General features: G+C 44.6%; 2 protein-coding genes across 2 annotated transcripts in view; both read right to left on the bottom strand.

The window, feature by feature from the left end:
• Positions 1-4,779: 4,779 nt before the first annotated feature.
• LOC106314785 lies at positions 4,780-6,908 on the bottom strand. Its single transcript, XM_013752605.1, has 7 exons — positions 6,371-6,908; positions 6,110-6,267; positions 5,934-6,002; positions 5,663-5,890; positions 5,445-5,615; positions 5,164-5,364; positions 4,780-5,076 (listed from the first exon to the last, which is right to left on the bottom strand). The coding sequence occupies exons 1-7, from the start codon at positions 6,906-6,908 to the stop codon at positions 4,780-4,782; spliced, it is 1,662 nt and encodes a 553-aa protein (XP_013608059.1).
• Positions 6,909-20,187: 13,279 nt separating this feature from the next.
• Positions 20,188-22,207, bottom strand: part of LOC106317708 — a 4,749-nt gene continuing 2,729 nt past the window's right edge. Inside the window, exon 2 of the mRNA XM_013755474.1 lies at positions 20,188-20,601. Within this exon, the coding sequence (XP_013610928.1) occupies positions 20,573-20,601 (29 nt within the window). The 3' untranslated portion in view covers positions 20,188-20,572. The remainder of the gene's footprint in view (positions 20,602-22,207) is intronic.

Here is a 22,207-nt window from a genome sequence, read left to right as displayed (position 1 = left end):
TTGCCTACATCATTTGTCTTCCCTAGATCAAACCCCGATCACTATCAAATACTTAGTGTAGATTTTAGGTTCTACATTTTGGCGCCGACTGTGGGGAAGATAAACGAAAAAAATCTTTGCTAAGAAACCGATCTAAGTTTCCTAAGCGCGACTATGGACCCTACCCCAATTCGATCCGACTGCACCGAATCAATCGATCTCGACCTCTTCAGATCGATGAGGCCGATCGCATCGAAAAAGTCGATGTTCTAAACGAGAAATCCTGCGCTTCGTAAGAAGCGACTGACGACGCCACCATCATCGCCTGCGAAGATACGGTACAAAAAGGAGAAATAGTGACTTTCTACGAGCACGAAACTATAAAGCTCGATATGCCCCAAGGCGATGCCTTAGTGATCGCATTGGAAGTCGAAGGCGCCTTCTTCTAAAAAATCCTCGTCGACACCGGAAGCGCTGTCGACATCATCTCGCAAAAAACGCTACGGTCCCTCGAGCAACCGATCCCAATGATCAGACAAGAAATGACTCCCCTCGCTAGCTTCGAAGGAAAGTCGGTCCGTTCGCTCGGGATCATATTATTAACCACCAGAACTCACGATCTGGAACTGAAAACAGAATTCACCGCAGTCGATCACCCTATGCCTTTTGGCGCCATCGTAGGGCGCCCCTGGTTGAACCATATGAGGGCAGTCCCCTCGGTTTATCAAAAATGCGTGAAGTTTTTATCTCCAACCGGCGAGAAAACCATACTCGGAAGCCCAAAATGAGCCAGAGCCTGTTACATGTCCGAATTCCAAAAAATGCCGCAGAAGGAGGAGAATATCCCACTCGCACGCGACCTCTCAGTAAAAGACCCCGCCAAAGACCTATCGAGCGTCGTCGCCCTAGACGAGAGCTCTCCCAAAAAAGGCGTCAACATCGGGAACGATCTCCCTCTTGAAGTCAGGAACGACCTCGTATCTTTCCTCAAGCAAAATATTAAGACATTCGCATGGTCCGCGGCAGACATGCCTGGAAACGACATCAATATCACCTCTCACGACCTAAACGTCGACCCTACGTTTAAACCTATCAAACAGAAACGAAGAAAGCTAGAACCCGAACGAGTCAAGGCAGTAAACGACGAAGTGGACAAGCTTCTGAAAATCGGTTCCATTCGCGAAATCCAATACCCTGACTGGCTCGCAAACCCAGTCGTAGTAAACAAGAAAAATGGAAAATGGAGAGTGTGTATCGATTTTACCGACCTCAACAAAGCATGCCCAAAAGATAGTTTCCCATTACTGTATATCGACCGGCTGGTAGAAGCCACGGCCGGTCATGAATTACTTTCGTTCATGGATGCATTTTCTGGTTAAAATCAGATCCTCATGAACCCCGACGACCAGGAAAAAACTAGCTTCATCACCGAGTGGGGTACCTATTGCTACAAAGTAATGCCGTTCGGAGTAAAGAACGTTGGAGCTACTTATCAAAGACTAGTCAATAAAATGTTCTCCACGCAACTTGGAAGAATGATGGAGGTTTACATAGACGACATTCTAGTAAAGTCATCAAAATCCAACGACCACGTTCTACAACTCCAACAGTGTTTCAACATTCTTAATAAATTCGGGATAAAACTGAACCCTACAAAAAGCACTTTCCGAGTGGCCTCCGGAGAGTTCCTCGGATACCTCGTAACCGAAAGGGGAATCGAGGCCAACCCAAAACAGATCGCCGCGCTCATCGATACCTTACCTCCGAAATCGATCCGAGAAGTACAGCGCCTCACCGGTAAAATAGCTGCGCTGAACTGCTTCATTTCTAGATCGACCGACAGATTCCTCCCTTTCTACAAGCTATTAAAAGGAAACAAGAAGTTCTAATGGAACACCGAATGTGACTCCGCCCTAAAAGAACTTAAGACATATATCAGCGAACCGCCCGTTCAGTCAAAACCAATCATAGGAGAGACCCTCTTTTTGTATGTGGCAACCTCCGAACACGCAGTAAGCGGAGTGCTAATTCGCAAAGAAAGCGGAGAACAAAGACCGATATACTATGTAAGTAGATCGTTGGTAGACGCCGAAACCAGGTACCCCGTGATGGAGAAGCTAGCGCTAGCAGTAGTAACCACGGCCCGAAAATTAAGACCTTATTTTCAATCGCATTCAATCACGGTCATGACATCGCAACCCCTGCAGACAGTACTCCATAGTCCAAGCCAATCAGGAAGATTGGCGAAGTGGGCAATCGAGCTCAACGAATACGATATCGAATACAGACCACGAACGAGGTCGAAAGCGCAGGTCTTAGCTGATTTCGTAATCGAACTCGTCCTGAAAGAAGACAGTACGAAATCGAATTCCCAAACATGGAAATTACACGTTGATGGGACCTCATCCAGGCATGGATCCGGGATCGGAATACAGCTCGAATCACGGACAGGGGAAATGATCGAGCAATCATTTCGCCTGGGATTCAGCGCATCAAACAACGAAGCCGAATACGAATCTCTGATCGCCGGCCTACGACTCGCACGAAGCGTCGGAGCTCGGGAAATCAGTGCCTTCAGAGACTCGCAGTTAGTCACGAGCCAATTCCACGGAGAATACGAAGCAAAAAAACGAAAGAATGGAAGCATATCTCACAGTCCTAAAAGAGATCGCTCAACAATTTGACAAATTCGAGCTCACAAAATCCCAAGAGTAGATAACACGTCGGCCGACGCTCTAGCTGTGCTGGCTTCGACTTCCAACCCAGCGGTAAAAAGAATAATACCGGTAGAAGGAATAGAAAAGCCTAGCATAGATCTCTCGTGCAAAGGAAGCAATCTTCAAGGAGACAGCCTCCCGCGCATGGATGTAATCACTACACGAAGCAGAGCACGGAAAGAAAGCCAGGAACTCGACAATGAAACCAGCGGTGAGCTCGACGACCCATCAACCCCAAGCACGTCACGCGTTAGGACTAGAAGAACAGCAACCACAGCAACTGACCCTGAAGAAGCCGTCCACGAAACCAACAACGAGGCGCACGACGCCTTCAAAAAAGAGCTGGAAGCTAGACCAGATTGGAGAACCCAAATTGTTAAATACATAAAAGACGACGAACTCCCCGCTGAAAGATGGGAAGCTCAAAAAATAAAAGCCCGAAGCTCGCGCTATTGTATTATGGAAGAAAAACTGTACAAAAGAAGCCTAGACGAGCCTTATTTGTTGGGGGTGTCGCCGAAAGACACATTCACAATCCTAAAACAAACTCATGGAGGATCATGCGGAAGCCACTCTGGCGGGCGATCCCTAGCAATCAGGATAAAGAAACTAGGCTACTTCTGGCCAACGATCGCCGATGATAGCGAGCAATTCGCATTAAAATGCGACAAATGCCAAAGGCACGCACCAATGATATACCAACCAACTCAAAAATTATCTACAATATTTTCACCATACCCTTTTATGAAATGGTCCATGGATATAGTAGGCCCGCTAGTACCTTCTGGGCCAGCCCAATTACGATTCCTCCTGGTACTAACCGACTATCTTACCAAATGGATCGAAGCCAAAGCATTCTCCAACGTCACTTCTATGACGGTAACCAGCTTCACTTGGAAAAACATCATCTGTCGACATGGTTTACCATACGAGATAGTAACCGACAATGGACCACAATTCATCTCAAAAACATTCAACGAGTTTTGCGTAAAGTGGAAAATCAAAATTAAGGTTGCATGCCCCATATGCCCAAAATGCAACGGTCATGCCGAAGCCGCAAATAAAACTATCATGAACAACCTCAAGAAAAGACTCGACCTCAAGAAAGAGAGGTGGGGCGAAGAGCTGCACGGTGTCCTATGGGCTTACAGAACGACCCCCGCCCCACACACAGCAACCCAAGAAACACCATTCTCGCTGTCTTACGGAGTTGAAGCCGTAATCCCAGCCGAAATCGAGGTCCCGAGTCAGCAACGAGGGATATGTCCAGAAGACGCCGATCTCAACGAAGAGTTGTTAATCCACCAGTTAGACATGAACGAGGAACGATGAGAAAAAGCAGCAGTACCAGTGAAAATTACCAACAAGCCGCGGCACGTTATTGCGACTCCAACGTAAGAAACCGCGCTTTCTCCGTAGGCGACCTAGTTCTCCAAAAAGTGTTCGACGGAACGAAAGAACCGGGGGCAGGAAAACTAGGAGTAAAATGGGAAGGACCATACAAAGTCACCAAAGAAATCCGAACCGGAGTCTGCGAGCTAGAAAAACGCAAAACTGGCCTCCCAGAAATGAGACCTTGGAACGCCTACAACTTAAACAAATATTACAAGTAATGCAAAACCCGAAACTAGACTATGACTATCAAGCTTCGAGCTGGGAGGCTACCGACCCTACCCTATAGCTCAGTCAAAGAAAAAAGGAACTACGAAAAGGCTTGATCCCTAGAAGAGGGTACGTAGGCAGCTCGACACCGAGCGCAGCCCAAACAACCAAACAAACATTTGTTACTTTTCTTCTATTACTTAGAATATTGAATCTCTAAACATAGCCTGACTTGCTATCAGGCCATATAAAGGCCCACAAAACAGATTCCTGATCAGTCTCTGTTCTACACACCCCTTTTAAATGTTAAAACAAACAAGCTCAATGAAGCTAAAGTTAAACAAAACATTTGATTAAGAAAGGTATTAACCCGATAATCCATTTTCTGAAGACATATTTATGTTCCTTCAACAAACCAAAAGACAAAATAAAAACACAGCAAAAACTACAAATTCCAAAGCAAGACAAGTTAACCCTCGCGTCATTCTTGATCAACCAAATCACCAGAAACCTCAGGAAGATCGAGGCGACTAAGGGAAGGATCTGACACCGAAGCAACACCATAATCAAGATCAAGCGAGATCTCCCGGTCTTTAAGACGCCCCAACTCCTCTTCAAGCTCGAAACCGCCTTCGCTGTACTCGGTCAAAGCCTCAATGCGAGCTCTCACCTCCTGCAAGCGAATTTCTGCAGTCGTCTCTTCCTTCTTCTTCCAAAGCTTGTCCTTCACCACGGCAAGAACCGCGTCATACTCTTGGGCAAGAGACGACGAGCAAGACTGTGTTCCTTGAGAGCTGTTGCCTTGCAAACATCAATCTTCCGCCTATGTTTCCTTCATCAAGTCGAGGTCGGTCTGGAGAGCAACCTTCTCCACCTCAGTAGCAACCAACTTCCCCTTCAATCCCTCGACCTCGACCACACGCTGCTTCTCTGTTACTCGAACGGTCTCCAACTCACCTCGAAGCTGTTGAATCGTGAGAAGGTGACTTCCGACCTCCACTTTACTCGAAAAGTCAGCCAAGTGCTTCTCCACCAAACCGGCGTATTCATTACTCGCCTCCATAGCCTAGACAGAAGCAACAACAGAGGTCGGACAATCATTAGTTAACCCGACAAAACATCAGAATCAATCGCGAGACATATTACCTTAGCATTCGCGACCGCCATCCGCACGTAAGCATCACGCTCACGCATATCATCCAGAGGAGGAAGCTCACATCCCTTCTCTCTGATCTTGCGCCAAATCAGAGCAAGACCTTCGGGGTTCTCAAGGATTGGTACCTCGTTGAAATACGAAAATCTCCACGAAGAGGTCTCCTGCACATCCGGGAGACGAGCGCTCGGGTCGTCAACTTGCGAAGTACCTTTGCCAGAAGCTCGTAAGGCAGAGGAAGCTCTGAGCTCGGGGAATTTGAATTCACAGAGTTAATCTCTTCGAGAGATCGACGTCGGCACCGGTGAGTCGACGAATCAATATCGTCATTGAGAGCTTGATCACCGACAGAACCAGTTGAAGCGTTCGGCGCCCTCCGAGCCCCATCTACGGGAACGGCGATCGACACCGGCCTAGCCAAAAGACCGGGAGATTGAGTCTGCGACCTCGACTAAGGGTCAGTCCACACTGAGTTTTCTGACCTCGCTCCAACGACCCGACTTCGGAAGACTCGTCAGAACGGGCGGGTAGCACCTCCTTCTCCCTCGCCCCTGAACAAAACATATTTGGAAAATTGAGCAACGCGTAGGCATTCGAATCTTCCCAAGAAGATCAGCATACTCTTATCGCGATGACCTTTTCCCGGTCGAACGGGTACCACCGAACCAACGGGAGTAGCACGGTTTTCACCCGGCGGAAGAGTGTAAGCAGCTCGAATTCGATCTACGGTGAATGCGAGCCATCGAGGGCTACCCCGGCGCAAAGTGGCGATTAGCCCTCGAAGCTCGGGAGTCATAGGCGCGGAACCAAAGGGTTCTACAAATAAGCAGAGAAAAGTTAGAGAATGCCAAAAGAAATCGAAGAGTAAAATTCTCTTCGAGAAATAGAGCAAAGAAAAGAAGAAACTCAAAAAACCTACCAATCTCGTCAGACCATACCCTCGGGATTGTCTCAAAATCAAAGTCGCCGACCGACGCTGGATTAATCTTAAAAACGAAAAATTTCTCCCTCCACCGGTTATCCCTGTTAGGAATGTCATCTATAACAGAACGGCTAGGCCGATAAGCAAGAATCATCGTTCCTGGAAAGCCATTGTTCCTCTTAATAGAAAACAACTTCTTCAACTCTTCAAGGCTGAACCTAAGACCCTCCTCCCTGGCTCGGATCCACGATGTCAAGAAATAGCGCCAGAAATTAGTCGCCATTTGGGCAAAAGCCATCCCAAGCTCCGTGAGCGCTTCGAGAAGGAAGCGGGGAAGAGGAAATGACAAACCTCCGTCCTGAAAATGCGATGTATAGGCCCCACAATACCCCGGCCTCACAGTCTCCAGATTTTCCCCATCTTCGGGTGCTTCAATCCCAACGGTATAATCGATTCCCCAGAGCTCGTAAAGGTTTTTGATATGTTTCGACTCGATGATCGTCGGGTGATGAGGACCATATTTCTCCAGCGCCATAGATTTGAAGCAGGAAAAGGAAAATACCAAAGACGATGAAAGAGAAAGAAGGATTGTTGTATCGAAGAAGACGATCAATCCAGTGAAGTGTAATATATATATATAATGGGTCCCGAAACAGAAAAGATTAACCGGCCACGAACTCTCGATCTCAACCACACGATTCAAAAATGGCCGACAAGTCAAATCAAGCCGATGCGCGTGACGTCCCACTTCCCGAGAATCACAACGCCGCCAGGTAACGTCAGTTTTCGCCCTTTCGGTTTCCCAAAAAAACGAAAAGGCTAGGGGACAAATGTTGGACCCAATTTCGGTCAGTACATTAATGGGCCATGATCAATGGTATGGGCCAAAATGAACTGAAGCCCGTAGCAAGCAATCGAGCTCGAAAGCGAAGACTTCGAGGTCCCGGATATCGCGGAGCAGTCCCGGAGATCGTGGAGCAGTTACGAAGATCACGAGGTTGACTTACTCTAAAGGAAGGAGAACGGACATGAAGAAAGCACACTTTGAAAACCCTAGAGAGAGCTACACACTTACATCGACCTTGTTCTCATCCCAATTTTAGATTATTTCTTTACGGATCTCATTCGTATCACTCGAACTAATTCAGCTCATTGTATTCGATCAATAAAGTCCATTTTTACCTACTGGGAACTGTTTAACATCGTTGTATTCTAAAGAAATTGTTGCATACATCATTTGTCTTCCCTAGATCAAACCATGATCACTATCAAATACTTAGTGTAGAATTTAGGTTCTACACTAGCCTTCCGCAGTTTCGTGTCGCAATCTGGTTTGTTGGATCTTCCCCACGCCGGTAACCATTTATCTTGTCGGGGAATGCGACATAGCTATTTTATCCAGTCCCGACTAGACAGAGCGATGGCAAACTGTGCGTGGTCAGAGATGTTCCCATCTGGCCACAGTGTCTACCTCCGTTTCGAGGGTTCCGATCACCGACCCCTTCTCACTCTGTTAGTTCAGACTGCCAAGAAAAAGAGAGACACCTTTCTTTTTGACTGAAGGCTAAGAAAAAAATCCAGCAATTCGTGATCTGGTAAAGTCCCAATTACCCCATCCTGCTCCGGAATCTGTCATTTCTAAAACTAACAGGATCGGGGAAAAAATTATCGAATGGACAAAAGAGCAAAATGCAAAGAGCAATGAAATTATTAAATGAGCCCATGAGCAGCTTGAAGAAGCTCTTTCTTCTGCGATGCCGGATCTGGAACGTATCTCCTCCGTCACCCATATTCTCGTACACCAGTTCTAGTACTGCCGCAGCATGGAGTGGCATATGTTGTGTTCACGGACACATCAAAGATGGGGCTCGGTTGCGTCTTGATGCAAGAGGAACGGGTGATCTCTTATGCATCTCAACAGCTGAGGAAACACGAGGAGAATTATCCTACCCACGATTTGGAGATGGCAGCTGTTGTGTTTGCACTTAAGGTTTGGCGGTCATACCTGTATGGGAAGAAGGTTCAAGTGTTTACAGATCATAAGAGCCTTACGTACATCTTCACCCAGACGGAGTTGAATCTAAGGGAAAGAAGATGGATGGAGCTTGTGGCAGACTTTGATTTGGAGATAGCTTATCACCCAGACAAGGCTAATGTAGTGGCTGATGCACTGAGTCGTCGGAAGGCGAGTGTCTCTGCAGAGAAGGAATTGGGAATGTTGATATCGAAGTTGGGAATGTTTCGGGTTAACGTGTTAGTGGACAAGTCAGTTCATCTAGGCGAGGAAGCAGCGAATCAAGCTGACCTTCTGACTCAAATAAGGTTGGCCCAAGGGGATGATGATGCATTGGTTAAACTGGTCGAGGATGGTGTCGTGGGATACTGGAAGACCAACAATGAGACGATCATCTTCCATGGACGAGTATGTTTCCCAAATGATATGGAGTTGAGGGAGAAGGTCCTAAAGGAAGCACACCAATCTAAGTTTCCATACACCCAGGTGCGACGAAGATGTACCATGACCTTAAGCGATACTACCATTGGTCGGGGATGAAAAAGGGATGTGGCCGAATGGGTGGCAAGGTGCCCGACATGTCAGTTAGTGAAAGCAAAGCATCAGGTTCCGAGTGGCTTGCTGCATAGTTTACCCATGCCCGAGTGGAAATGGGATATGATCACGATAGACTTAGTGTGCGGGTTTCCAAAGACGAAGGGCTGCAAGGATTCAGTATGTGTGATAGTGGACCGCTTAACTAAGTCCGCACATTTCCTTCTTTTCCAAATGTCAAATGGCGTGGATAAGTGTGTGGAACTCTACATGAGGGAAATTGTAAAACTCCATGGTGTTCCCGTTAGCATTGTGTCTGATCGAGATCCACAATTAGCTTCAAATTTCTGGATGGCATTCCAGAGAGCTTTGGGAACTAAGGTGCACATGAGCACATCGTATCATCCGCAGACGGATGGACAATCAGAACGGACGATCCAATCATTGGAGGATTTATTGCGGCTTGTGTGGTGGACTGGGGTACACTTTGGGAGAAGCATTTACCGCTAGCTGAGATTGCATACAACAACAGCTATCATTCGAGTATTGGAATATTACCGTACGAAGCCTTGTATGGACGTCCGTGTCGCACTCCCTTGTGATGGATTGAAGTAGGAGAGGGCCGAGATCTTTCACCAGGGGTGATAAAAGAAACAACATACAAGATCAAGTTTGTCAAGGAGAAAATGAAAGAGGCCCAAGATCGGCAGAAAAGCTATGCAGACAAGAGGAGGAAGGAACTAGAGTTCCAAGTGGGGGAGATGGTTTACTTAAAAAGGGTGACGTTTAAGGGAAACGATAGGACGGCTAAGATGGGGAAACTGCAACCGAGGTATATGGGACCGTTTAGGATTGTGGAGCGAATTGGACCAGTGGCATATAGTTTGGAGTTGCCTGACGAGCTCCATCCATTTCACGAAGATGTCTTTCATGTGTCTCAATTGCGGAAGGTGGTAAGGGATCCGGCATTGATTGTTCCACAACCACCTGAGGATTTGTGTTCTGGTCAATCGACTCCTGGGAAGCCAATGCAAGTGACCAGGCTCCCAGACGAGCAAATCAGAAGGAAGAGAGTACCAATGGTCGAACTAGTATGGGAGCGTGATAGTCTACGTGAGACTACGAAGGAGAGTGCAAGCATGGTGAGGGCTGAGTATCCAGAGTTATTTGAGAATCAAGGGGATGAGCAGATGACTGATGCAGATTCGAGGATGAATTCCTAATAAGTGGGAGAGAGTTGTAACGACCCACTCCCAGAGTATTTTTATTTATAAAACATGGGTCCACAAAAGGGGTTTCTTTATAAGGAAGTGAAATTTATTCTAAGTGTTGAACTTTTGTTTCGTTATGAATGGAATAAGAACAACAGTTTTCTGTAAGTATCAAAGGCCATTCTTACTATTAAAGCATCGATAATATATAACAAACGGGGATAAACCGACCGTAGAATGCTCGAAGTTTATGGAAGTGGTCGGCGGATCGGAGAGCCAACTAAGGAAAGTTCGGACGTTCGGGAATGCGGGTTCCAAGTAAGGCAAGTTCGATAAAGTCATCTTTGACGGGATGTTCGAAAGAAAAGTCGGGTCTGCAGGAGTCGTTTAAGGAAAGAATTGTAGAGATTAGGTCAAGACTTTGTGGGCAAGGTTTGTCCAAGCCAAATAAGGAAACAACAATAAATTTCCGGCTTGGTGAGCAAGTCCAAGAGTAATATAAAAAGGGCCCTTCAGCTCTCATTCTAGACAGAAATCAAAAACCAAGTCTTAGAGAGAGGCAAGAGCAAGAACGCAGTCCTAGAGAGAGAGTTTGGGAAGGGAGGATCGGGCATTAGAATGGTTCAGGCAGTGTGTGGCACGATGCTGAAGTCGCATGCTATCTATAGAGACGTATCAATCGTGGTGGGCGGTGAGAATATGCCAGGCGATCAATCTGATTGTGCTTGAAACTAAGGGTTATGAAGCAATCCTTGGAATGGACTGGTTGCCCCATTATCGAGCTAACTTTGACTGTGAGAAATGTCAGGTGACCTTTACTCGGAAAGAAGGGAAGCTGGTGTTTCAAGGGAAGAAGAAGGAGAGTGGAATCCCGGTAATATCAGCTCTAACGGCAGAACGGATGGTCGAGAAAGGATGTGAGTCGTTCCTAGTAACGATCATAACTGCAGGTGCGTACCAAGAAGTGTTGTTGGGAAAATTTCCAATGGTGCAAGAATTCGAAGATGTATTCCAAAAGCTTGTCGGGTTGCCGCCATCACGGGATGAGCCATTCACGATAGAGTTGGAGCCTGGAACTGCTCCTATTTCCAAGGCCTCTTACCGCATGGCTCCAACAGAGATGGCTGAGTCAAAGAAGCAACTGGAGGAATTGATCGAGAAAGGGTTCATCCGACCTAGCAGCTCGCCGTGGGGTGCACCAGTGTTGTTTGTCAAAAAGAAGGACGGTAGTTTTCGCTTGTGCATTGATTATCGGGGGCTGAACCAAGTAACAATCAAGAATAAGTACCCGTTACCTCGGATTGATGAGTTACTGGATCAGCTCAAGGGAGCATCATGGTTCTCAAAAATTGATTTGGCAGTAGGTTACCATCAAATCCCTATTGCAGAAGGAGATGTTAGAAAGACCGCATTCAGGACAAGGTACGGCCATTTCGAGTTCGTGGTCATGCCCTTTGGGTTGACGAATGCTCCCGCTGCGTTTAAGAAACCGATGAATGGGGTGTTCCACGAGTTCCTTTACGTATTTGTAATCATCTTTATCGATGACATTTTGGTGTTCTCAAAAAGTTCAGAGGAACACGACAGGCATCTAAGGGTGGTCATGGAGAAACTAAGGGCGTATAAGTTGTTTGCTAAGTTAAGCAAGTGCAGTTTTTGGCAAAGACAGATTGGATTCTTGGGCCATGTTGTGTCCGAAGCAGGAGTTGTGGCGGATCCCGAAAAGGTAGCAGCAATTGCGAACTGGCCGAGGCCGGGAACGCCCACAGAAATGAGAAGCTTCTTGGGATTAGCAGGTTATTATCGTTGGTTTGTAAAGAGCTTTGCAAGCTTGGCTAAGCCACTAACCCGGTTGACGGGGAAGGACGTGAAGTACGACTGGACGGCGGAATGTGAAAAGAGCTTCGCAAGCCTATGGAGCGATTGATGAGTACACCAGTTCTAGTACTGCCGCAGCATGGAGTGGCATATGTTGTGTTCACGGACACATCAAAGATGGGGCTCGGTTGCGTCTTGATGCAAGAGGAACGGGTGATCTCTTATGCATCTCAACAGCTGAGGAAACACGAGGAGAATTATCCTACCCACGATTTGGAGATGGCAGCTGTTGTGTTTGCACTTAAGGTTTGGCGGTCATACCTTTATGGGAAGAAGGTTCAAGTGTTTACAGATCATAAGAGCCTTACGTACATCTTCACCCAGACGGAGTTGAATCTAAGGGAAAGAAGATGGATGGAGCTTGTGGCAGACTTTGATTTGGAGATAGCTTATCACCCAGACAAGGCTAATGTAGTGGCTGATGCACTGAGTCGTCGGAAGGCGAGTGTCTCTGCAGAGAAGGAATTGGGAATGTTGATATCGAAGTTGGGAATGTTTCGGGTTAACGTGTTAGTGGACAAGTCAGTTCATCTAGGCGAGGAAGCAGCGAATCAAGCTGACCTTCTGACTCAAATAAGGTTGGCCCAAGGGGATGATGATGCATTGGTTAAACTGGTCGAGGATGGTGTCGTGGGATACTGGAAGACCAACAATGAGACGATCATCTTCCATGGACGAGTATGTTTCCCAAATGATATGGAGTTGAGGGAGAAGGTCCTAAAGGAAGCACACCAATCTAAGTTTCCATACACCCAGGTGCGACGAAGATGTACCATGACCTTAAGCGATACTACCATTGGTCGGGGATGAAAAAGGGATGTGGCCGAATGGGTGGCAAGGTGCCCGACATGTCAGTTAGTGAAAGCAAAGCATCAGGTTCCGAGTGGCTTGCTGCATAGTTTACCCATGCCCGAGTGGAAATGGGATATGATCACGATAGACTTAGTGTGCGGGTTTCCAAAGACGAAGGGCTGCAAGGATTCAGTATGTGTGATAGTGGACCGCTTAACTAAGTCCGCACATTTCCTTCTTTTCCAAATGTCAAATGGCGTGGATAAGTGTGTGGAACTCTACATGAGGGAAATTGTAAAACTCCATGGTGTTCCCGTTAGCATTGTGTCTGATCGAGATCCACAATTAGCTTCAAATTTCTGGATGGCATTCCAGAGAGCTTTGGGAACTAAGGTGCACATGAGCACATCGTATCATCCGCAGACGGATGGACAATCAGAACGGACGATCCAATCATTGGAGGATTTATTGCGGCTTGTGTGGTGGACTGGGGTACACTTTGGGAGAAGCATTTACCGCTAGCTGAGATTGCATACAACAACAGCTATCATTCGAGTATTGGAATATTACCGTACGAAGCCTTGTATGGACGTCCGTGTCGCACTCCCTTGTGATGGATTGAAGTAGGAGAGGGCCGAGATCTTTCACCAGGGGTGATAAAAGAAACAACATACAAGATCAAGTTTGTCAAGGAGAAAATGAAAGAGGCCCAAGATCGGCAGAAAAGCTATGCAGACAAGAGGAGGAAGGAACTAGAGTTCCAAGTGGGGGAGATGGTTTACTTAAAAAGGGTGACGTTTAAGGGAAACGATAGGACGGCTAAGATGGGGAAACTGCAACCGAGGTATATGGGACCGTTTAGGATTGTGGAGCGAATTGGACCAGTGGCATATAGTTTGGAGTTGCCTGACGAGCTCCATCCATTTCACGAAGATGTCTTTCATGTGTCTCAATTGCGGAAGGTGGTAAGGGATCCGGCATTGATTGTTCCACAACCACCTGAGGATTTGTGTTCTGGTCAATCGACTCCTGGGAAGCCAATGCAAGTGACCAGGCTCCCAGACGAGCAAATCAGAAGGAAGAGAGTTCCAATGGTCGAACTAGTATGGGAGCGTGATGGTCTACGTGAGACTACGAAGGAGAGTGCAAGCATGGTGAGGGCTGAGTATCCAGAGTTATTTGAGAATCAAGGGGATGAGCAGATGACTGATGCGGATTCGAGGATGAATTCCTAATAAGTGGGAAAGAGTTGTAACGACCCGCTCCCAGAGTATTTTTATTTATAAAACATGGGTCCACGAAAGGGGTTTCTTTTGTTTCGTTATGAATGGAATAAGAACAACAGTTTTCTCTAAGTATCAAAGGCCATTCTTACTATTAAATTATCGATAATATATAACAAACGGGGATAAACCGACCGTAGAATGCTTGAAGTTTGAGGAAGTGGTCGGCGGACCGGAAAGCCAACTAAGGAAAGTTCGGACGTTCGGGAATGCGGGTTCCAAGTAAGGCAAGTTCGATAAAGTCATCTTTGACGGGATGTTCGAAAGGAAGGTCGGGTCTTCGGGAGTCGTTTAAGGAAAGAATTGTAGAGATTCAGTCAAGACTTTGTGGGAAAGGTTTGTCCAAGCCAAATAAGGAAACAGCAATAAATTTCCGGCTTGGTGAGCAAGTCCAAGAGTAATATAAAAAGGGAGCTTCAGCTCTCGTTCTAGATAGAAATCAAAAACCAAGTCTTAGAGAGAGGCAAGAGCAAGAACGCAGTCCTAGAGAGAGAGTTTGGGAAGGGAGGATCGGGCAAGGAGGATCGCAGGATTCTTCGCCGGAAAAACGCAGCTAAGTTCATAGTCTTCGATCTTTTAAGATCAATCCAGGTGAGGATGTGATTCGTGGCAGTCCAATAAGAACTAATTTTCTGGTTTTGATTCAATATGATTGTGTTTATGTTTGGATAGAATTATTTATGGAAAGTTTTCTCATCGTGTTGATAGGAAAATGTATGATAGAATTCGTTTATGGAATGTTCGTTCATTGTGATCTCAAGAAATGCATGTTAAATTTGATGGATATATAATCGAGATATGTTAAGTTGTTTAAGTGAGAAATGAACGTTTGATCTTGAGAACATAGGACAGGAAATAATAACGCGTTTAAGGAAAGTATAATCGAACTTAATTAATTAAGGGAACTAGTTAAGAAGATGTAATGGACCTTCGGGTCGCAGGTTTGGCTATGAGCCGTAAGGGACCGACGGGCCGCAGGTTTGGCTTCGGCCGCAGGAATATGGGCCTTCGGGTCGAAAGGTTAAGAAGCTAAAGTAATGAAAAGGATTTAACCGGGTAAAATAAAGAAATGATAGAACCGGATGCTAGGGTGTTAGTATTGCTTGCGTGTTTGATTATTGGACTGTAGTGGGCGGTTTTGAGCGTCCTCACTGAGTATTTTTTTTATGCTCATGCCTCCTTTTGTGATGCAGGTAATGAGCAGGTTATTGGACCGGAGTGCGGGACGATGAAGACCATCAGGACGGGTTAATCTTAGACTTGGGATTTTATTTAGGACTTTTTTGAATCTTATTTCCATTATTCTACATTAGTACTCAGATTTTTTAATAAAGCTGCAGATTTTGCTTAAGTTTAATTATTGAATTTTTACTATTAATAAAGCTGCAGATTCTGCGGATCTTCGAAAATTTTAAGGTTTTTAAAATATTTCCGGGTTGGGGTGTTTCAGCAACCCTTAGGTATTTCTCTACAGAGAAAAAACGTAGCGGAGCCCAGCCCGACTAAAGAGAGAGTAGCCGTCGACAGAGGAGAAGCCACCGGAGCCACCGCGAGTCACCGGAGCACCGCCGGTGACCGTGTAATCTCACCGGAGAGGAGATCTCGCCGTGTTTCGATCCCTTCTCGTCGTTTTCTTGAGTCTTATACTCTTTTTCTTCTTGATCCAGCAACTAGTGAGAGTAAGGAAACCCTAAACTCTCTCTTTTAGTCTCTCATATCCCTTTCTTCTTCTGGATCTCTGATCTACGGTTAGGGTGGGAACCAACCGTTATTCTTGTAGATTTAGTTCGTGAGGACCCGTAGAACTCAGATCTACATCAATTCTCATCTCATCTCACAGATCTAGGCTAAGGTGAGGGCTTGTTGCAATTTCTATCTCCTTCTATCATTATCTCATCATGGTAGAAGTGTCTATGTTGATCATTCATCCCTTCTTGTTACTTTCTATCGATCTATTAATATTAATAACTATCCAAATGATATATATAAATATTTGGATGCTTGACGTGTGAAAGACATAGATCTATTGCTAAGATTGTTAAAATATGGTTGAATGATGTTTGAGGATTGAATGTGATGATTGTATTGATTGGGGTTATTGTATATGAGGTTGATACATATATATTTGGGAGATGTAAATGAGTTAGAGAAAGGCTTGATTAAGTTGCCGGTGAAACGTGGTGGAATGACATATATGTATGTCCCAGGTGTTACATTGTTTCTTGTTGGGTCATGTTGCAATCGCTTGAGTTGGCATGATTCATCGCCGGAGAGGGCATGCGGCGTGCCTGTAAGTGAAGTAACGTAGAAGCGTGATGTCGTGGAGACAACGTGAAACGTATGATCATGGTGGCGGATCAAGCGTGAACCGGTGTCGGTAACTTGATTGTGTGAAGGCGTGAGACAGCGTGATGTCGGGGAGACAACGCAACATGAAAGTTCTTGCGCGACAACATGAGGAACGCGGGTACCGATTTAGGTGGTGTGGTCTCATTGTTGGCACCGCCGGGGTTTATCTTCGTTTTGTGTTGATTGCTTTCGATTTATTGAATGTTAAAGTTAGATGCTTATGCTATGCTGTGTGATGATTGTTGGTGATTGATTTCGGGGCTCCTAGAGCTTTCCTCACTGAGTATTTGTCGAAATACTCAGCCCTCCTTTCTTTTTCAGGTGAGTTCGAGGAAGTGCAGAAGTGATCGTCTCGGTGTGGTGCTGGTTTTCGGGTTGTTTGGTTTTCTTTAAGTTATTTCATTTTAAGACTTGGTGATTTGGTTTTAAGCGTTTCCTATTCGTTTTAGTACGATTTTGTAAGACATTTGAATTCGATCCTTGGGAATGAGATTTACATTGGCCTTTTTAGTGTTTCATGTTGATGAAGGCAATGTGAATTCATGCCGTCTCGTTAAGCAAGATATGGGTGTGACATTGTAACATCCCGAGTTGTGATATATGGAAAAAGCTTAAGAGACCGAAGTGATGGTCTAGTCTAGACAAAATTGTTGTACGCTCAAAACCTGGCTTATCATGAGCAGGCTCAACGAAATTAGCTTAAGACACCTTTAATAATAGAATAAACTAAGTATTAGACTTCACATTAAAAGACAAATCACATATTATAGACCTTCCAATTAAAAACAGAATACCTATGACCCCACGACCATCACTTCCAAAATAGGTGACATAATATGTGGGATAAAGTTTAGTAAGGGAAATCTGACAGGAACAAAGGCAACATAAGAGAAAAGAAAAAGAAACCTTAATGAGGCGATTTTTGTGGTAAACATTGAAGCCTTGAACATCAATATGATGTTTTGCAACCTTAACGAATCCAATGGTCACAACAGCAGACATCTGTTCAAAAATATTGTATACACAGCCAAATATTAGTTACATCTAGAAGCTGCTAAGTTCTTTAAAAATTACCGGAAGATGTCTTGAGTATACATTTGAGAGATTAGTCAATCCGTCATGTCATTCACAATGTTGTGATGCTCAACATCTCTTCCTCGGAGAATGATACGGAATGCAGGTGGAAGTCGTAGGTACAGAATAGATACATAACTCTGGAGACAAGCCAAAAAGGTAACAGGATCCAGAAACATTCAAAATAGAAGCTTTTAACCACCACTGGATCCCTATGTTTCAGTCTTTTGAGAACCATCTCAGTTATAGTAGGCAGGAGACTAAACGAAACAAGCAAATAAACATTTTCAACTGTGCGTGCCTGCCACAGTTAGGGAAAGAATATTTTATACCCTGAGCGAGTGCTTGTATGTCACGAAGGGTCTAGAGTTAGGGAACTGAGTAGCCATATTGATTTTTTTCTCATCTCGATTGACCCCTCGAAGTTGGATATCCTGCAAAAAAACCGTGTGTCAGAACCTTTTGCATACGTTGCAGATCATAAACAACTGTAAAAACACATACATGCGGATCAGTGTCAAAATCAAGTTCTAGGAGTCCTTGGTCATCTTCCCTGAGGTTATATATGACTATCCTTGTGCCATGAACCTTCATTAGGTTAAACTAAAACAGCAATAGAGCAATAGATTAGTGGAAACATCCTCAAACTATTAGTAAAGAGGTAGTGGTGTTTAAAAATCCACATCAAAGGATCGACATAAAAACAGCCTACTCCTTAGTGTCTTTCTATCACCTGGGGCTAAGGAAAGATTTATACCTGGCAAAAGACGATCTTCTTCAGCACAGAATGGCGACTACTGAACTATCGTTTCCACGTTCTTATTCCAATCACTAACTGAAGACCGTAATTGTAACGACATGTATGGGAAAGCCCATTTGTTTTTTTTTAATTAAAACCCAAAATCTCTTTTTCATTTTATTTTGTCCCACATTGGAAGTTTAGAAAAACTTTCTCCGTTCCCTTTTCCTATATAAAGAACTCTACCCTTTCTTTTCATTCTCATCAAGTCAAAGTATTTCTTTGCACGTGACGAGTTGCTGTTGAATTATCTGACGACCAGTCACTAGTGAATTTTTCCGGTGGGATTTCCGGGTGAGCTTCCGGCGAGATTTTTGGGCGAGCTTCCGACGGGATTTTTTTACGAGCTTCCGGCGAATTTTTCTAGTAAGTTTGTCGCCTCCTTATTTCTAGTTATAAGAATATTTTAGGAAAGTTTCTAGTTTAGGAAATACGTTATTTTAGGAAAGTTTCTATTTAGAGGAAGTTACTATTTTTAGAAAGGTTCCAGTTTAAGAAAGTTTCCATTTTTAGAAACTTTATTTCCTGGGACTCTGAGCCTAAGCCGTTGATACTCGTGTTGCAGTTGACGTCAGTTGACCATCTTTCGTTGATCATTCCAGCCAGTGACTAAGGTGAGGGCTACTCCGTTAAATCCCGAGCTAGTTTAGTACTACTATTATGGAAAGTCTAGTTTCGAAACAAGATCCGTCTCTGTGAATCGAGCCTGTTTGAGAGTCTTGTTTGTTTATTATTATTTTTGATTGTTAAACTGGAAATAGGATAATAGAGGGTTCAACGGTTGTGTGAAATGATTGATGTTAAAAACTGTTATATATGTATATATAGTTATATAGTAGGGACTATATGAGGAGTGCGGGGGTCCAGAGAGATCTGGGTTAGTGACGCATATGAGTACGGGGGCCAGAGAAATCTGAGCTAGCGACGTATAGAGTGCGGGGGCACAGAGACATCTGAGCTAGCGACGCATATGTGATGGGTACGGGGGCCCAGAGACGCCTGAGCTAACGACGTATATATTGTGTGGTGCGGGGTGCAGAGACGTTTGCATATCGACGCATATTGGTGGAGTGTGGGGGTCCAGAGATGTCTGGACTAGCGACACATATTATATTATCGTATATCTGTATGAGGAGAATGCGGGGTGTGTGGACTAGCTATGTACCATCAGCGCATTGTTTGTTTTGTGTGATGCGCTAAGCATCTTGTTTGTTCATGCTAGAGCTATGCCTACATAGTCGTAGTGCTATGTACTGAGTCAGTGGTTTGCGGTTTAGCATCCCATACCTCACTGGGTTACTCCCCTGTTGCTCTTCCCTCTTTCTTCCCATTGCAGGTGAGCTTACCGAGTAGTTGGATATCTGGACGGTTTGGTGTCTTGGGGATCATCATATCTTTATTTCAGTTTTCATTTGATTTATTTGACGTATTTTCATAAATCAATGTAAAGATGTATTTCCTTCAGATTTATTTTATTAAATGTGTTTGACATTTTATTTGGTTTTGAATAACTCGGTTTGATTCGGTACTTTTTGGTAAGTAGCACGCCGGTCTCGAGAGAGGAAGAGACGGGTGTTACAGTAATATTGAACTCCATTCTGAACCGTTTCTTTCGTAGTCGAGCTTCCATTAAAATCACCATCAGAAGAAGAATAGAAGTAATAAATCATGCGATCTATTTATGAAACTATTTCAATGAATGAGAGACATGTGGATGAGCAGTAAACTCTAAAGCAGACATAGGTTCGAGGAGTTTGATGCCTAATCATATGATATATAATGTTAGCTTTCTCTGCGTAATAAACTGTTTATCAGAAAAGAAAAAAAAAAAAAGAGAGAGAAGAAAGATTTCTCCTTAACATTTCTTAAAAAGATAACTCAAATAAGAGGTGGCCTTACATGTTGGCTACATAACTCAAACAATGCATAACATTTTATTACATGCTAGCAACTATTTCAGATTAGCAAGTGTTGAGATGGTTATTTCATACAAGCAGAGCTTTAAGAGAGAAAATGTGCGCAAACAACAGAGTTTATGCCATACAGTTAAATTAAGATAGATTACCATGGGTACAACAATGTCCTCCTTTCCTTTGCTCTTCAGAAATGTATATGAAAGCAGCCCAATGGTCTGTGTAAAGCTAAAACCAACATCAAGTAAACATGACAATGATCAGGAAAATATAACTTTAGCTGTGGCCGATATTTTTCAGTAGATGAGATATCATCCAGCAAAATCATTAGAGCCAAACCTGCAGAGACTTCTCAATCACCACCAGATGTTCCTTCGTAATTGTAACGGCCCGGTTCCTGGCCCGTAAAATTTCCCAAAGAATAAGCTTCTCTACGACCCATTTGGAAAAAACCTAGGGTTTCCCTTCCCCTTTCCTATAAAAAGAGATGCAGCCTCCTTTTTTGCCTCATCACAAATCTGAAGCGAAGCTCTGCAGAGAATTCCCGGAGGCCGAAAACCCTAGCCGTCGAGCTCTCTCCCCTTCTATCATGCGTCGCTCTCTCTCTCTCTCCTCGCCGACACCCCCTCTCTCTCCTCGCCGTCGCACGCTCTCTCTCTCTCTCTCCCTCTCGCCGGCGCCGTGAAGTGGTGGTGGTGACCAGATCTCAACCTTCTTAAATCCGTGTTTACAGATCCAGATCCAGATCTAGACTAAGGTGGAGTGTCTCGAACCCAACCTTCTTTCATGATTCTGTATACTCCTATATGTTGGAGTTAGGTTTGATTAGACCCTGATTGGGAGTTAGGTTGATAGGACATGGTATTGCTAGGATGATAGATGAATGGATCATGATGCATAAGAACCCTCATACTGATAAATGGGACTCGATGAACTGAATTGAATTGTTGTGGTGATGATTGATTGGTAGTTGATTCTAGTATGTTTGGATGTGTTGTCCCATGTGTTGTTGTGATTGAAGTTAGGATGCTAGAGAGAAATAAATGCTAGGACGATAGACGAGTAATGATTATAAAAGTTATTGAAGTAGAACTTGAATGCGATGTGTATTGTGTGTGACACCGATAGCGGGTGGCGTCTAGTGAATTGAGTCCCAAGTACAAGTATGAATGAAAAAGGAAGGTAAATGAGAATGGGAAGGGATAAGTGAAAATGATAAGGAAGTGAAAGGATAAGTAAAAGTATGAGAGAATGATGTTAAGGTTAAGCATGGGTGGGAAAGCATATAGAGGGTCTAAGGAAAGTATGTGGGGTAGTAGTCCACGCTAGGTATCCATAGGAGATGTGGCCAATCCACAAGAATATGGGGTAGAAGCCTAGTTGGGGCTACCCACTGTTGAAAAGGACGAAAAGATGAAAAGGATGTGCATTGTAGGGTTTTTAGCTCATGGTCGGGTAACAGGGAGTTAAAGGTGTCATAGGACCGAGTCGGACTGGTATGATGAGTCGGTTAAGCCTAGGGTTTGACGTGTGTGGCAATGAGTGAGATCATTGTATTGATTGATCACTAGGTTGTTAGAAATGAATGGAAGTGAATGTGGAAAAATCAATAGATGACGTTAGGAAATGATAAAATGCATTAACTGATTGTAGTGGCTAGTCAGTCCTAGTTCCCGCATAGAGTAGTATAGAGTGTCATGCGGGCAGGCTGGGCTAGAACCACTTCACTGAGTAACTTGTTACTCACCCCTCCATTTCCATTTTTCCCTGTGCGCAGGACTGTAAGTAGAAGTATATGGATGTGGGTGTGACGGTATTTCAAAGAAGGTTATGCGCTCGTCTCTCGGGACCAGTAACGGGACACGTAGGGTTGGCTAAATGAGTAGACACGTATCCATAACGCCCCTTCGATAACCCCGGTCGGACGCCGGGGGATCGGGCTGTTACAATTGGTATCAGAGCGGGTTAAGATCCCTTAGTTCTGTCC

Source organism: Brassica oleracea, chromosome C9, assembly GCF_000695525.1.
Source record: "Brassica oleracea var. oleracea cultivar TO1000 chromosome C9, BOL, whole genome shotgun sequence".
In the NCBI taxonomy this organism is placed as follows: Eukaryota; Viridiplantae; Streptophyta; class Magnoliopsida; order Brassicales; family Brassicaceae; genus Brassica; species Brassica oleracea.
The sequence above is the reverse complement of the archived record's forward strand: the minus strand, read 5'-3'. Positions and strand labels throughout refer to the sequence as shown.